The 17,247-nt window shown below is 32.9% G+C and overlaps 2 protein-coding genes across 3 annotated transcripts; both read left to right on the top strand.

Moving 5' to 3' along the window:
• Window positions 1-2,183: 2,183 nt before the first annotated feature.
• Window positions 2,184-11,268, top strand: LOC102592374 (probable phospholipid-transporting ATPase 8). 2 transcript variants are annotated; one of them, XM_006338501.2, is made up of 11 exons: window positions 2,184-3,110; window positions 4,103-5,463; window positions 6,514-6,624; window positions 6,755-7,031; window positions 7,144-7,232; window positions 7,315-7,423; window positions 7,509-7,718; window positions 7,845-7,970; window positions 9,261-9,359; window positions 9,685-9,876; window positions 10,496-11,268. In XM_006338501.2, the coding sequence occupies exons 1-11, from the start codon at window positions 2,721-2,723 to the stop codon at window positions 11,057-11,059; spliced, it is 3,528 nt and encodes a 1,175-aa protein (XP_006338563.1). In that variant the 5' UTR covers window positions 2,184-2,720; the 3' UTR covers window positions 11,060-11,268. The 2 variants fall into 2 exon arrangements, with proteins under 2 accessions (XP_006338563.1, XP_015162795.1); XM_015307309.1 differs by lacking the exon at window positions 6,514-6,624.
• Window positions 11,269-13,659: 2,391 nt separating this feature from the next.
• Window positions 13,660-14,885, top strand: LOC102592047 (uncharacterized). Its single transcript, XM_006338500.2, has one exon. The coding sequence runs from the start codon at window positions 13,784-13,786 to the stop codon at window positions 14,612-14,614; it is 831 nt and encodes a 276-aa protein (XP_006338562.1). The 5' UTR covers window positions 13,660-13,783; the 3' UTR covers window positions 14,615-14,885.
• The last annotated feature ends 2,362 nt before the right edge of the window (window positions 14,886-17,247 follow it).

Raw genomic sequence — 17,247 nt, 5'->3', positions numbered from 1 at the left:
ACCTCTTTTCTTGCAATTGAGGTTGGGTGAAAAGTGGATAATTTTAACACTCTTAAATTGTTCAATGAGGAAATAGGACACCCACAAAGTTAAGGTGTCTTTTTGAAAATTCGAGACAACTTCAATGGTAACTTTATGTTTTTTTCTCAAAATATTAACTTATGTCTTACAAGTCATAAACTAAAAGTCTATCAAAGCATGCTCTAAATCTACCGGAGAATAAACAATATATCCTTAGTGTGTCTTTTCAAACTAGTAAATTTGTTGCATGTTTGTAGCTTTTGTTCATCGAAAAATCTGCACATTTATTTATCTCCCTCCAAATATATGTGTTATGATATTGTTCATTTTCAATAAATATTGACAATTTTTAATAATGACCTTAATATATTCTCCTCTTCGATTAATTTGACCACAAATAGATAGTTTATTCCCCCTTCCAATCCTCGATAGCCCCTTTCTTTTGTTGATTATAGACCTTGTTTGATAGTCAATAATTCCCTTGTGAGACTTGATGTATGTTTTTTTTTTTGGCTTCTCGATTGATGTTTGATATTTATATTGGAGTTCGATTAAATTCAAATACGCGTCGAGAAGTTTCTATGAGGTAAAACGCTATCTACAAAAGCGACTTTGTACCGAAACTCAAGACATCTGCTTAAGGATGACTCCTACATTTACTTTGGTATAGCTTGAAAAATATTAAACAACAAAGAACAATTCAAAAGGGTTAGAAAGCATTGAAGAGAAACAATGGAAAAGGGTAAACAAAAAAAATTATATTATGTGAAATTGAATAAAATGTCATTAATTAATTGTGTGAAATTGAAGTAAAATGTCATTAATTAATTGTTTAGTCTCAAAGTATTCTTACTGGTAATAGTGATTAAAAAATGTCCTATTATTCTTTAATAGGTAAAAAAAAAAGTAATTTTCCTGATAAAATTATTAGTATTTTTTTCTTTTTAAAATTTTATATTTCTAATAAAAAAATTCTTATTAAAGAGTTCAATTCTTTTTTTTTTTTTTAAATCACTTTAATGTATAATTAAGTAGGAAATAATTTATTCCCGTAAACACTTTAACAATTAATATAAAATAACTCAAATAACTTTTTCGTTGATAATATAATTCGTATATATAAGATCATAGCAAATTCATAATTAATTTTTATTTAGATAATGATAAAAATAATTATAATAAAATAAGATTTATTTTTTATCTTTTCAGATTGAAGTAGAATAAGTAATAAATCGGGACATTTCCGCACCAAACTAGTGACGACGAAGACATTTTAAGATCAAATTATTAACTAAAGGCATTTTAGTTCAATTTTTAAGATCATTTTTTATTATTACATGTGGAAATAATCTCAACATTACTAAAACTAGTAAAACTAATGCCAACATTATTAATACACCATATTCAGTACTCCCTTTGTTTAAAAAAAAACGACCTAGTTTGACTTGACATAAAGTTTACGAAAATAAAAAAGACTTTTTAATTTTGTGATCCTAAATTAAAGTTATGTTAAATATACCAAAACATTCTTAAATTTTGTAACTTTAAACCTACCACGTGAAAATTTAAAATTAAAATATTAAAAAAAAAAATCATTCTTTTTTTAAATAGACTAAAAAATAGATTGCTTGTCCAAACGGTTACAATATATAACGTTGTCCTCCACAAAAGTACATTATAGTCGTCGCTAATCTTGACCCAAATTTTACATCAATTTATATCAACCGCCACATGTACGGTAGGATGAATTACGATATTTAGTCAGTCCACGTAAGTCAAAGTTCCGATAAAAGCATCGCTATATCTAGTACTAGTACAATAGTTCCACGGTTCATTCTCTTATTAGTACTCTCTCCATTTCATTTCATGTTAATTTTTGAGGTATTTTTTATTTTTTAAATTAATTTAATTGTTTAATTTTTAAAATTATTTTTAAAGTGTTTTTTTAGTTTTATCTTTTATTAGTTAGTATTGGAATTAGTGATTAATTAATATTTAGTTATTTTAATTATAAATTTGATAATATAAGAATAAAAATGGAAAATTAGATTTAATTTATGTCTTAATCTATTTTTTTTTAAAGAGTGTGACACCTCAAAAATTAACTTAATATGAAATGGAAGAAGTATTTACTTGTGGAAACAGCAAAACATAAAATTGACACATTTTGTTGGCCAACTAGAAAGTCCTTATTTCTTTTTTTCTCTCCTAATCTTAACCAAAATCACTTTCTTGAAAAATTTATGGAAACAAGATTGTCTGTATTCCATTTTGTGGATGTTTCTAAGTTTCTTGTTCTTCTTGCAAGTAAATGTAAGAAAAAGTTGGAGTTTAGATCATATTTGTCATTTCACCGACAGTGGAACTGTGCAAGTAAGGGATCTTTAGTAGTAGTAGTAGTACTAAAGAACAAAGATAAGAATTTTCAGGAAAACTAATTGTTAGGGTTTACTTTTCTTGAAACCCCATTATCAGTTTTGGTATTTTGCTGGATTTTTATGGCAATTTTAAGTTAAAAACATGAGAAAAGAAGGATCTTGATGATAATAACTCTTCCATTCTTGTTTTGTCTCAGTGGCAAGCCGTAAGCAGTACTGGTTCAAATTCTTGTTTTTAGCTTTAGACCCTTGTGGTTCGGCCTTTCTTGAACCCCTGCATAGTGGGAGCTTAGTGTATTGTTTTTTTTTTTTTAACAGAAAATGGCAGGTGGTAAGATGAAAATATGTTTTAGTAAGATATATAGTTTTTCGTGCATGAAGTGTTCGTTTAAAGAGGAACATGGTCAAATTGGGAAGAGGGGTTTTTCAAGAATTGTGTATTGTAATGATCCTGATAATCCAGAACAGGTCCAGCTAATTTATAGGGGGAATTATGTTTCTACTACAAAGTACACAGCAATTAATTTCATACCCAAATCATTGTTTGAACAATTTAGAAGGGTTGCAAATATATACTTTCTTGTAGTTGCTTGTGTTTCATTTAGTCCTCTAGCTCCCTATACAGCCAGCAGCATTTTAGCGCCTTTGCTGGTTGTGATTGGGGCAACGATGGCCAAAGAAGGGATCGAAGATTGGAGGCGCAAAAGGCAGGTATATGCTTAATGTATTCTGATGCTTGAGAATCTTTTGTGCTAGCTACTGGTTAATCCTCTTTCATAGATTTTTATGCTCTGTTTTCCTCGGCTGGGATCAAATAGCTCCCTGGTCACCAATCACGATCAATTCTAGCTAGGGTGAAAATTAATCACTAAAATGGTTTTGCTTTTATGAATGGTTAAATGAACTAGGATTTAACTTGGCCAATGTGGTTTAGCAACTAAGGACAATGACTTTGGGGGGGTGTTGATTTCATAATGAGGCTGATAGACATGTTAAGTAGATTCTTGTAATATATTTGTAATGTGTCTAGGCAACAATGCTTGTGAAAATAGAAAACAAAGAGATGTGTAGTGACACTTTTTTACTAATAGTAGTGAAGCAACTTCAAAAAGAAGAACCTATTTGGAATAAATAAATAAATGCAGTGCCTTTCTTGACGCTCGGGTTCATTGCCTTAATGAACATGTTCTATAATTGAGCTTCCCAAAATGACTCGTAAATACAAAGATATTTTCTCAAGCACAAACGTTGACTACTTGATACAATTTTTTAAAATGAAATTTATTACTTTAAAACATTTTGTTTCCCTATTGGTTGAACACAAGTGTTTCAACTTTTTTATTTCCCTGGTGAAAAAGATTCTTTGAAAAGGATAATTTACTTAGAATAGTTACTGTTTGTTGCAGCATGTATCTCAGGTGTAAAATCAGATGTACTATAATGTGAGTGATCTGGATGTCATGTCGAAAAGCATCACTAGGACTTTCTGATGTCTTTAGTTGTGTAATTGCAAGGTTGTGCTTTTACTTTCTGATCAATAGTTTGCTCTTAGTCTATGTTGGCATGCCTTTGGTTCTGGCAGTCTGACAAAAACAAATGTTGGCAACTTGGCATGCTTTTGGTTAGTTGTAAGCAAGTTCAAAGATATATTCAATGGTCTTTCTTTGTAAAATTTTAGTTCTTTTTTATGCAATCTTTTTCAGGATATTGAAGCCAATAACCGGAAAGTAAACGTATACACTGAAAATCATACTTTCCAAGAGACTAGATGGAAAAGTTTACGAGTTGGTGATCTTATTAAGGTGTACAAGGATCAATATTTCCCCACTGATTTGCTTTTGCTTTCATCAAGCTACGAGGATGGGATATGTTATGTGGAAACCTCCAATCTTGATGGAGAGACTAACCTTAAGGTGAAGCATGCACTAAATATCACATCCTCCCTGCAAGACGATGGTTCTTTTCAAAATTTTAAAGGTGTTGTTAAGTGTGAAGATCCAAATGAAGATCTTTATACTTTCATTGGAACTCTGTATTATGATAATCAGCAGAACCCTCTTTCAGTGCAGCAAATACTTCTGCGAGGTTCCAAGCTACGCAATACTGATTATGTTTATGGTGTGGTCATTTTTACTGGTCATGACACAAAAGTCATGCAGAATTCTACAGATCCTCCTTCTAAGAGGAGTGGAATTGAGAAAAGGATGGATAAAATAATATATGTTCTTTTTGGTACCTTGATTACAATAGCTTTTATTGGATCTATCTTTTTCGGGATTGAAACTAAAAATGACATTTCTGGTGGGAAACTAAGGAGGTGGTATCTTCGCCCAGACAAGACAAGTGTGTTTTATGATCCCAAAAGAGCTACACTGGCTGCATTTTTCCATTTCCTGACAGCCCTTATGTTGTATGGGTACTTGATTCCTATTTCGCTATATGTGTCTATTGAAATTGTGAAGGTTTTACAGAGCATATTCATCAATCAAGATAGGGAGATGTACTATGAGGAAAGAGATAAGCCAGCTCATGCAAGAACATCTAATCTGAATGAGGAACTTGGTCAGGTTGACACAATACTCTCAGACAAAACAGGCACCTTAACATGCAACTCCATGGAGTTTGTTAAATGTTCAATAGCAGGTGTTGCGTATGGACGTGTTGTGACAGAGGTAGAGAGGGCCCTGGCAAAGCAAAAAAGAGATGGAGCACAGGAAGTAGGTGATACTTCCAATGACGTGAAGGAATCAACTGACCCTGCTGTTAACTCGGAGAAGTCTATTAAAGGATTCAACTTCAAAGATGAGCGTATAATGAATGGCCAATGGGTCCATGAGCCTAATCGAGACATGATACAAAAGTTTTTTAGAGTGCTGGCGATTTGTCATACTGTTATTCCTGACGTGAACAAAAAAACAGGTGAGATCTCCTATGAAGCAGAGTCACCAGATGAAGCTGCCTTTGTCATTGCAGCAAGGGAACTTGGGTTTCAGTTCTTTGAAAGAACACAAAACAGAATTACACTGCATGAATTGGATCATCAGAGTGGCAAGATGGTTGACAGGTAAATCTTTGATTTGGTTTTTCCTGTATTGGAATCTTGAATATTCAGAAGTTCTGTTCAAAGATGTGAAAGTGGTTTGCTCATCCAGTAGCCAAGATTACATCCACATTTCCCTATTTTGTCCTTTTGGGATGTGGTTTATCTACTCTGTTTATTTCATCTCTTTTAGTTGTGTGGTGTTGAAGAATCCCTGGCAGGGCTTATTTCTGTTGGTTGATATTTTCTCAGGGATTAAATACTAGTTTTGTGGCCTGCCAAGTGCCAACCAACAATAGTAGCTTTGTCCTTCAGATTTGTTGAAAACATAATACAAATAAATAAGGTGGCAGTTGTTTCAGAAACAGGCGACAAAAGTTCATTTGAGAAATGTTTTAAATTTTTTTTAAAACATGAAAAACTTCTCTTCAATCTTGTTTGTTTGAAAAAATCTTTATAGAGAAGTTGAAAAAGTTTTTTGACAAGAAATTTCAACATCTTTTGAAACCAAGCATCAGAAGTGTCTTCTGTATATGAAAGATCACATGTTATCAGAGTAGAAAGGTCCTTGGTCCTGAAGAAAAAAATCAGACCTGTACCTAAAGGGACATGTTGAGGACCTAATGTAAATAAATGAAAGTTTCACCTTTCAAACCTCTTGTGCTTCCTTCAGAGAAAAAAAACAGCTTATGTTTTTAGATAAGGCGATCACACAATTCAACAAGAATTATTGTCTAAATTCCAAACTGGGATGCTATCCTCTTCCTTACTCTCATCCCCTAATATTCTCAACTCAGATGCTTTTGCTTCAACAGCAAAGCAAGATTCATTGTTTCTATAAACCAGTTATGTTTAATCTGCTTTGATACTGAGATAAAATGATATATGAATAATATGCTGCAACTTATACAACTCTACGTTTCTTCAGTTTAAAAAAAATAAAATGCTGCAATGAACTTAAAAATTATATCAGGGCGTCGTCAATTCTTTACCTATCAATTGGTTATGGAATTATTTGTACCCTTTTCCTTTATTAGTTTTATTGCTTTCTGCATGACGTGGTCTTCATTTCAGATCATATCAGCTCCTTCATGTCTTAGAGTTCAGTAGTTCGCGGAAGAGAATGTCTGTAATTGTAAAAAATGCTGAGAACCAGTTGTTGCTCCTCAGCAAAGGTGCAGACAGGTCTGTCTCTCCGTGCACTGCCCTTGCATGTGTCTAGTTTTTCTTATCAAGTGATCAATATGATTCAAATCCTCCGATTCTGTTTAATTTAGACTGATATCTTCTTGCTCGTAATATTTCCTTTTGTTAGTGTGATGTTCGAACAGCTTTCAAAAGATGGGCGGGTCTTTGAGGGTATAACAAGGGAACATCTTAAACAATATGCTGAAGCAGGATTGCGAACTCTTGTTGTAGCTTACCGTGAGCTTGATGAGAAAGAGTTCCAATCATGGGAACGAGAGTTTTTGAATGCCCAAGCTTCTGTAACAGCAGATAGAGATGCTTTGGTGGATGCTGCTGCTCAGAAGATTGAACGGGACATAATTCTCCTTGGTGTTACTGCTGTTGAGGACAAACTTCAAAAAGGGGTGAGCTTTAATCTTGTGTTGCACATTGCATGCGATTCAGAGTAGCTTGCAACCTCCTTTTTTCGCTTTGCGTTGTACATGACTTGCTCCAATTCCAAACTGATTGCTACAGGTCCCTGAATGCATTGATAAACTTGCAAAAGCTGGAATTAAGATTTGGGTCTTAACTGGTGATAAGATGGAAACAGCTATCAATATTGGGTAGGTTTTAATAGTAAAATGATGCAACTTCTATAATCAAACGGTGAATGGAGTTCTCATCATCTTGCTGAATGTCCTCTAGGTATGCTTGTAGTTTATTAAGACCAGATATGAGGCAAATCATAATTACTTTAGATTCTCAAGACATATTGGACTTGGAAAACCAAGGAAACAAGGAGACTATAGCAAAGGTACAGGATTTTGGATTTGTTTTGCCTACAATAACACAATTTTTTTTTTTAATTCTATGTTTTTCACCAAGTTCAACTGTCTTAGGCTTCACATGATAGCATTACAAAGCAAATACGGGAGGGAATGTTACAAGTAAGCTCAAGCAGAGGAACTACTGCATCATTTGGTTTGGTCATTGATGGCAAATCATTGTCATTTGCTCTTGACAAAAAACTAGAAAAATCATTCTTGGAGCTTGCAATAAATTGTGCATCTGTTATTTGCTGCCGATCCACTCCTAAACAAAAAGCTCTTGTAATTACTATCCCTTACAGTTTTGTATTTAGAGAAATTTTTTCATGAGCTGTATACAAAGTTTGTTCAATATTTCATTTTGTTGGCCATTTGAATAATCTGACAAAAATATTTGAAGATATGCAGGTTACCAGACTGGTGAAAGTTGAAACACACCGAACTACATTAGCAATTGGGGATGGGGCAAATGATGTAAGCATGCTGCAAGAGGCTGATGTTGGGGTTGGCATCAGTGGTGTTGAAGGAATGCAGGTTAAATATTTTTGTCTAGTTCTTCCTCTTTTGTATTATCCTTTTTCCTTCCTCCATTTCTCAGCATTTGGATCCTCCCCTTCCCTTTTCTTCGTTTTCCCACTTCACTTACCTTTTCCTTGTCAAGGGTGGATATCTTTCCTCTAGTGTGGGGGTTTGGGTGAGGGATTAGGTAGTAGCTTTGGCTGTCCTGTTTTTTCTGTACATATTGCTGTATCTATTCTCCCTAGATTGTGAGCACATGTAATTTTGATATCTTTTATAAGGTCTGTTGGAGGCCTAAAAAGCTACTGAAAAATGAGGATGCAAGTACATCATGCAACTGTAATATATTTTAAGGAAAAAAACATGCAGTGTAAGATCCACCGGTACATGACTGTTTGATTATATAATGTAGTGTTTTGCAGCAATCTACTCTTTCTGTTGTATTATTTTTTCTGCAGTTAATTAACTTTCTGAGCAGAAACAAACTTTCTGACTAATGAACTTGATAATTGTGTCTTCTACTTGGTGTGTTGCATATCCACAAATTTCAAGTTCTTAATGTAGGAATTCTGCTAGCCTAGTAGCTGCTTATGATTGGTCTGCATTATGGATAGTCCGACTTTACGCATTGTAGCAAGCTTGAATTTAGTACGTTTTTAATCATCATTAGTCATAGTTCTGGAGGATTAGGAATTGATAATCAAGGAGTCAAGACTTATTGAAGTTTAGTGAGCTATTTTGGAAAATGGAGAACAGAAGTAACGTGAGGTACTTTAGTATATGTTAGCTCTTTTGTGCGAGACACTTTTCCTTTTGCTGATAACTGTTCCTCTGAAGCGCCTTATAACTGTTTCATGTTCGGATTTGACGAATGGTTTCTCAGTGGACTCTTCTATATTTTTAGATTAACATATTATTTTATAACTGCTCATGTGAATTTTTTTTTATGCTTCTACATTGATGTGAATTGCAATAGCATGACAAATTGTCATTTGCCCAAAGATGTACTGGCTTTGTTTCTCATTTCAACATTCTGCCATTGATATGGATTTTTGACTTAGCAGGAGCTGTAACACTGTTTTTCCTCTATCAGTTGCTGCAGTTTTTTTTGGCATAAATACTATTTACGAAGTCGGTCAATGCTTACAGTCATAAGATTTTTGCTGAAGACGTTCTCTCTTCTTGTCTCTCTTGATAGACTCTGATTTCTAATTGTGTAGTAGGCAATATGAGCACATATGCTTTCTGCCAAACAATGTCAATGTTTTAGAGGAGTTAAACTGATGATTCTGCAAATCTTACTAGGCTGTCATGTCAAGTGATTATGCAATAGCTCAATTCCGTTTTCTTGAGCGCTTGTTATTGGTCCATGGCCACTGGTGCTACAGGAGAATATCGATGATGGTAAGTATTCGCTATCTGTTCTTGGTGAAAAAAAAATAAAATTGGATATGACCAGAAACCACATCAGGCATTTTGTTCATCTTGAATTGTACCATTCTTTTTTTACCTTATTTGTACAAACTGAATTGGTGTAATTAACATTTGCAGGATTGAGTTGAATATTTTTATTTAAGCAGGCGTCCAAACATAATTATATAAGCAGGCTTACAGTTTTTTTTAACCATTAAGAAATATGACACACTATAAAGTGAATAGCCAGTTTCATGTTTGGTTTTGAATTAGAGACATTTATGATCTTCCTGATATCACCTTGGCATGGTTGCAGCTATGCTACTTCTTTTACAAGAACATCGCCTTCGGGTTGACCCTTTTCTGGTTCGAGGGCTTTGCTTCTTTCTCTGGCCGACCTGCTTATAATGACTGGTATATGTCATTATATAACGTGTTCTTCACATCGCTTCCTGTGATTGCTCTTGGTGTCTTTGATCAGGATGTTTCTGCCCACCTATGTCTCGAGGTTTGTCTCCTATTTTATACTTCCTTTTAAGCACTGCAAACAAATTATATTTATTTTAACAAAAAACTATTTCATATTCACCTACTTACAGCTAGACAAAAGCATGATAAGGAAGTTAAATAAAGGAGTGGTAACATTTACATGGTTGTGAATGCATAAATCACGTACATATAAGTATGCACTTAGGATTAGGCAAAAGCACGACGACGAGGTTACAAAAAGGCATTACATCGTTTCCATGTTTTATGTATTCTTTGATCTCTTTCCCAAGTGGACACAACTATACAAGTGAGCAAGAGAGCCTCAACCTTGAAAATCTTTTTTCTTAATTATTACTTTGCGGCAGGAGGTCTGATAGAAGTGAAGAATCTCTAAGGGATTACCAACAAGGGATAGAAGGTTTTGTTAGACGAGGCACGTGAAATGAATTATGTGGTGCTTTCATGCTTAATATTCTGTTTATGTGAAGATGTAGTTGGATGATTCAGTTACAAGATTTAAATGAATAGCTTAGTATCTATGAAGCCCGTTCATCTGAATTTTTGCTCAAGTTACTGATACATGCAAGTCGAGAAGGATTTTCGATTTCTTTATATCTCTCATAGCATCTCTTTTGCAGTTTCCTAAGCTCTATGAAGAGGGAACGAAGAACATTCTTTTCAGTTGGCGTCGCATTTTAGGCTGGATGTTGAACGGTGTTATCTGTTCTATGATCATCTTCTTTGGCACCACCAATTCACTCGTGCATCAAGTATTCCGGAAAGATGGTCAACCAGTTGACTACGGAGTCCTCGGAGTGATGATGTACACGTGTGTGGTGTGGACAGTCAATTGTCAAATGGCAATCTCTATCAACTACTTCACTTGGATTCAGCACTTCTTCATTTGGGGCAGCATTGCCATATGGTACGTGTTTTTAGTTGTTTATGGCTCTCTTTCGCCTATAATATCTACAACCGCGTACAAAATTCTTGTGGAAGCTTGTGCTCCGAGTCCTTTCTATTGGCTTGTCACACTTGTGGTTGTCGTTGCCACTTTGTTACCATACGTTACGCACAGGGCATTTCAAACAGAGTTCCATCCTATGTATCATGATCAGATTCAAAGGAATCGATTCGAAAGTTTAAACAGTGACTTTGCTGAGGAGTCCAGTGATAGAGGCAAACAAAAAGTACATCTTTAAGAATAGTTTGTAGTTTGTCACATTACATAAATGACTGTTCAATTTGTAAAGTTAATTAAGTTGTGTAAAGTAGATATATTTAACAATAATGAGTGAATGGGGCTAGGAAAGTAGAAACTAACATTTTGAGGTGTCATTTTTGGGGTGAAATTTATTATCATTGTAACATTCTAAAAACATCCCCTTTGGTAAAGGATTTGATTAAGCTATCATGATCTTCCTAAGTCGTATTAACGAAAAAGGGTCAAAATTATCCTTGAACTATCTGAAAAATGAAGTACATATATCCTTCGTTTAAAGGAAAAAAAGGCTCTTTATTTTTCAGAAATTCGATAAAAGGAGACTATAATAGCTCATGTGATCCAATTGAAATTAATTAATCAACATCAATCAACGGACAACGCAAGTCATCCGGGTGCTTTACGACAATGTTCACACTTTATTTGTTTCAAAATAGTTATGTCTTGGTTTGAAAGTTAATTTGATTAAAATTTTAAATTAAATTATATTAGATTATTTTGATATTTCAAAATTAAAATTTAGATATTAAAAAAATATACAAAATAATATTATAGATGTATTTTTTTCATGTTAATATAATGGAAAGTTGACCGAAATTTCCGTTCTACACGCATATAGTTAGATGATTTTATGAATTTGGTGTACTTATTTAGTTGATGTTGATATATACTATACCTATGTTTGTCTTATTTCCTTTTCATCACTGGTCGTTTCATTAGTTTGTTAATTTTCCTCTTCCCCGAATTAATTGTATCTTTATATTACTATTTTCAGTACTTATTTTTAAATGTTTGACACACTGAAACTATGTGCATTGTTAATTTGCTTAAATTCAAAGTTTTCTATTCCAATTTCAATACTGACATATTGCCGACTTGCCTTAAGTGCTATGCCGGCCCCCTTTGAAACAAACTGAGATACAATGATTAGCCTCTCACGAATGTTTAATATGATTCGTCCAAATTTATCTTTGAATATTTACATTTACATCATCAATACATAAAGAATAAGTTCAACCGATTAATAATTGCATTTCAGAAACGTAATTTATAGGATATATTTCAGTTATAAATTGTGATTCAGAAACACAACATATAAATTGGGACAAATGGCAAATTGCATTTTAAAAAATCAACTTATAAATCACATTTCAAAAGTTTAGCTGCGATGCAATCGACACACATCAAATGATGCATTATTGTATGTTATCAAATGACAAATTTAGTGCTGGAAAATATTATTATTATTTTGCAACAAAAGGACATTAGTAATACCGAATAATGAAGAAAACACAAGAAAAATAGGCCAAGGAGATGGCGTTTAAGCGGCATAAGAAGGAACTAAGCATTACATTAGCACATTTGGATGTAATTTGGGGTGTTCAACAGAAAACCCAAAATTGGAGTAAACCGCTTTGATAAAAACAACATGTATTAGGTCTGCTATTGTTAGAGTATATCTAAATGTAAATGACAAAATGATCCTAAAGGTACGATGGTTAAGAATATGTAATTCTTTACTATATGATATAGTAATCATTTTAGTCATAAGCCTTAAAAGTGACGATGCAAATAAGAAAAATTATTAAGTTTAACCAACAACTCACAACACAGTCAAATATTTGATTATTATAGGAAGTTATGCTTTTATCGATTTGAAAAAGAAAAGCTTGCAACCAATTTTTTCATTAGAAAAGGTTGGGTTTTTGCCTCTCGCGCCCATAACTAATTTCTTTGTTTCTCTATATCTATTTTGTTGTATGAACGGATAATGCGTTATAAGAAGAACAAGAAAATTATATACTTTATTTATGAATATCGATGTAATATAATTTAATCGAATCGACGTAATATAATTTACTCGGATGATATCTTTGATGCCCGCGTGTAAAGTGGATTGTCATCAAGGAAAAAGTTGCACCTTCTCAACTAAAAAGTAGATGCCCGAAAAGAAACGAACATCGCGTTTTGTTTATTAGTGAAAAATTGACACATTCGAGTTACTTATTCATAGAAGTTTCCAAAAATATAAATAAAAATTGAAGTTAGGTAAAAGGCTATTCAAAAGTTCTATGGTTATAGATTTATTTCAGAGAATTTATTTTTTAAAATCATAAATTCAAAATTTTATTAATTCGACTAATTATAACTTATTTTTAATACTCTCTTGAAAATTTCCTCCTTAGTTGGAACTAAAACTTGTTTAAGGAAACTTATATAGTTATTAGATATAATAAGTTAATCCAAATAGTCCTTTATTTCTTCTTTAGTAAATTTTCTTACCACGAAAAAAAAGTAACTGAATGAATTTACTTACAGTTATAGTAAGTTAATTAATTATACGTAACAGTTTATTTATGAAGAGGAACCTAACATAAGAAAAGAGAGTAAATATCCTGCTTCAATCAGTAATTACAGAATATTTATTGTATTTTTTCTTTACATCAAATTAAATTAATTTTAATTGTTAAAAAAATAAAATCATATTTTACATTTATGTTTTTTTTTTCTTCAAAAAGTTAAATATTTCTTGAAGTAAAAAAAAGCCTCTCGTTACAACTTGCACAAATACTATAAAAGTGCAGCTGGAAACTGAAACAGTCCGTCTTCCCTGTCATAAATAATTCTCTCTCCATTAATAAAATCATAACCTACAGAGACAATAAACGTGCACCAGAGCGTTTATGAAATTACAACTACTCACATGCAGGAAGAAGAATATTTTTCTCCTAGCTTTAGCAGCTACTCGTCAAATAGAGTGGCTGAGATTGCCGGAAAAATCTCCGATGAAATTAAATGTGATTCTGAGTTGATAGAAGAGAACGTTGACGGTGCTGAAGGAGATGAAGATTTTGAATTCTCTTTGGTATGTGAAAATCCAGAGGATTCGGTCGGTGTATTCCCCTTCGACCGTCAAATCCAGCCTATTTACCCCGTTTTCAACCGCGATCTGTTACTAAACGACGTTTCTTATGACGTAGATCGCGAAGGTGTTAACGGTGAATCGTCGGAAAACGTCAATAGTTCAGTTCAAGTTTCGTTAAAGGATTTATTCTTAGAAGAACGGGAACCGCTGTCGTCATCATCTTCCGAGGTCGATGAGTTGGAGAGTGTACCTCCGGGAACGTATTGTGTATGGAAGCCGAATATAACCGAGCCTTCACCGAGCAGATGTAAGAAGAGTAATTCAACGGGATCGGCGTTTAAGCGGTGGAATATTCGAGATTTGATGCGCCGGAGCAACAGTGACGGTAAGGACAGTTTTGTATTTCTGACACCGGAAAAAGGATTGAAAAGCGAAACGTCCAAAGCAAAGGACTCAGCAGAGGCGTCTAAAGTTGCCGGAAAATTGAAGGCAAAGGGCAACAGTAGCAGCGGTAACAAGGCATCTTCGATGACGGACGTTTATTTACGGAACCAAGCGGCAAAGGAAATGGATAAGAATAGGCGCAAATCATATTTACCATACCGGCGAGATCTGGTAGGTTTTTTCGCAAATGCCAGCAATATTGGTAGAACTTTTCCTCCTTTTTAGCAAGCTTCCATTTTTTAATAAATTAATTAAGTGTTTGTAAATATCTTAAATGAAGAACATGTGCGACGATTCCTGAATGATTTAGTTGTTATGGCTCGATTTTGTTTAGAGGTCGATTATTCACATGGATGATGAATCGCGATGAATTTTCCTAGAAATGTCTTCTATAAGCCTTGTTTAGTGTGTTTATGAATAAATCGAAAGGAGAGGAGAACTTTCTAGCTTAGGACCTAAAGTGCGCTACGCTCCACTTCATTCCTACCTGCCATCATATTATTTGTATTTTGTTGTTTAACACATTCTTTATGAAAACTTTAACTAAAAGTATATTTTAGTAAGTTATTTTTATTTTGGAATTTTATTTTAATTACTGTAATAAATGTAGTAACTACAAGTAGAAAAAGCTTTTTCCAAAGAAGTGTTTTGGCGTAAATAAATAGGCATATAGATTGCTGTTGGTTGCATTTAAGTTGCTTGGTGAGAGTTGGGGACTCGAGGAGAGATCGTGGGGGACTTTATTGTATAATCACGAATAGTCAAAAACCGCGCCAAAAAAAAAACCACACTATTCATTATCATTATTTAATAATCATGACTCATTTTCTAACCTTAATTATCAATTCCAAAACCTGAAACACAGCTTTTATTAGTGTTTCATTTGGTATGACTTATAAGGTATTTCCTCCGTCCCAATTTATGTGACTTACTTTTCTTTTTAGCAAGTTTAAAAAAGAATGACACATTTTTATATTAAGTAATAATTTAACTATAAAATATTTATTTTACCCTTAATGAAATGATTTACGGCAACACAAATTTCTATTATTCATTTTGGACCACAAGTTTTAAAAGTCTTCATTTTTTTTAAAACTCCATGTCGAGTCAAACTACCTCACATAAAATAGGACGGAGGGAGTATAAGATATGACAATTTCAGCGATATAATAGAGGACTATTTCATTTTGAGTTCGATTGGAGATATTAGGTAGTGTTGAAATTATTTATTCAACTATTTAGACCTTAATAATAGGGTAAGTTATTCCATATATATGGTGAAATAACTTATTCTGAAATAATGAATCACAGGATAACTTGTTCCCAATGATCCCCAAGGCTAAAGCCAGTTCTCTGGCTGGTTGTTTGGCTATGGAAATTAGCTTGCTCGATTTATTGACCGAAGAAAAATAAAGTTTCCTAAAATTTGAGTATCAAAACAGGGCATTGTATGCCAATAAGAACATGTCACTAGCTAAGAGCAAAATATTAATTTTCTAGTTTAAAGGAGTTTTCAAACACAACTACTGTACGCCGTTCTTTTTAAATTAATGGAGTAATCGAATAAATGAGATAATACATGAATTATTTATTAGTGAAATGCACATGAGCCTTCTAATCATATTTTACCTGGACATGCGATATGAAATTAAATGATATGAAGGTAAAGTTTGTATGCACATGTAATTTAGATTTTTTAAAGTTGAAAACTATCAAAATTTCTTCAATTCTTACCTAATTTTACCAAACAAACAAATCATAATTCATAAACAAGCTATCAGAGTTGATGTTCTAAGACACGGTATTAATAAATCACATAACTCCATGATTCTCTCATACATAAATGTTTACGATTATAAATTTTCAAAAACAAATAATTCTATAAAAACAACTATTCAAATACACCTATAATATAATGAGTCTTATTTAACAAGATTTAAATTTATGGATCAGTTTTACATTCAAAAAGTGAAATTATAATTTGGAATTTCTAATCATAGTATTTTTATTTTTTTTGGAGATTTCAAATTATATGACCAAATATTTATTAATTTAAATATAATTAAAAAATTATAGTTTCATATCGCAAATTTAATAGCTCCAGAACTTTCACTTTACCTGTTGTGGCTTGTGGGATTCGATTCACATTACGTCATACTTTATCATTTCCGGCTTCCTTGACCTACCCCATTTAATAGGGGGGGGGGGGGGGGAAATCCCATCATAATTCATAAACAAGCTATCAGAGTTGATGTTCTAAGACACGGTATTAATAAATCACATAACTCCATGATTCTCTCATACATAAATGTTTACGATTATAAATTTTCAAAAACAAATAATTCTATAAAAACAACTATTCAAATACACCTATAATATAATGAGTCTTATTTAACAAGATTTAAATTTATGGATCAGTTTTACATTCAAAAAGTGAAATTATAATTTGGAATTTCTAATCATAGTATTTTTATTTTTTTTGGAGATTTCAAATTATATGACCAAATATTTATTAATTTAAATATAATTAAAAAATTATAGTTTCATATCGCAAATTTAATAGCTCCAGAACTTTCACTTTACCTGTTGTGGCTTGTGGGATTCGATTCACATTACGTCATACTTTATCATTTCCGGCTTCCTTGACCTACCCCATTTAATAGGGGGGGGGGGGGAGGTAATCGCCTGAATAGTTTATCTTCCACTTGTTGCTTGCTTCATTCCTCTCTCCACAACTTAATTACTATTACATAAATAATTATGCACGTTCTAGCTAACCAAAAATAGTTTGCTACAACACCAACATAAATTAAACTATTTCCAACTATATAAAAAGAAAAAAAAAATCATATATAATT

This window comes from Solanum tuberosum, unplaced genomic scaffold, assembly GCF_000226075.1.
Source record: "Solanum tuberosum cultivar DM 1-3 516 R44 unplaced genomic scaffold, SolTub_3.0 scf00004, whole genome shotgun sequence".
Classification (NCBI taxonomy): Eukaryota; Viridiplantae; Streptophyta; class Magnoliopsida; order Solanales; family Solanaceae; genus Solanum; species Solanum tuberosum.
Note: the sequence above shows the minus strand (reverse complement) of the source record. Positions and strands in the feature narration are given on the sequence as shown.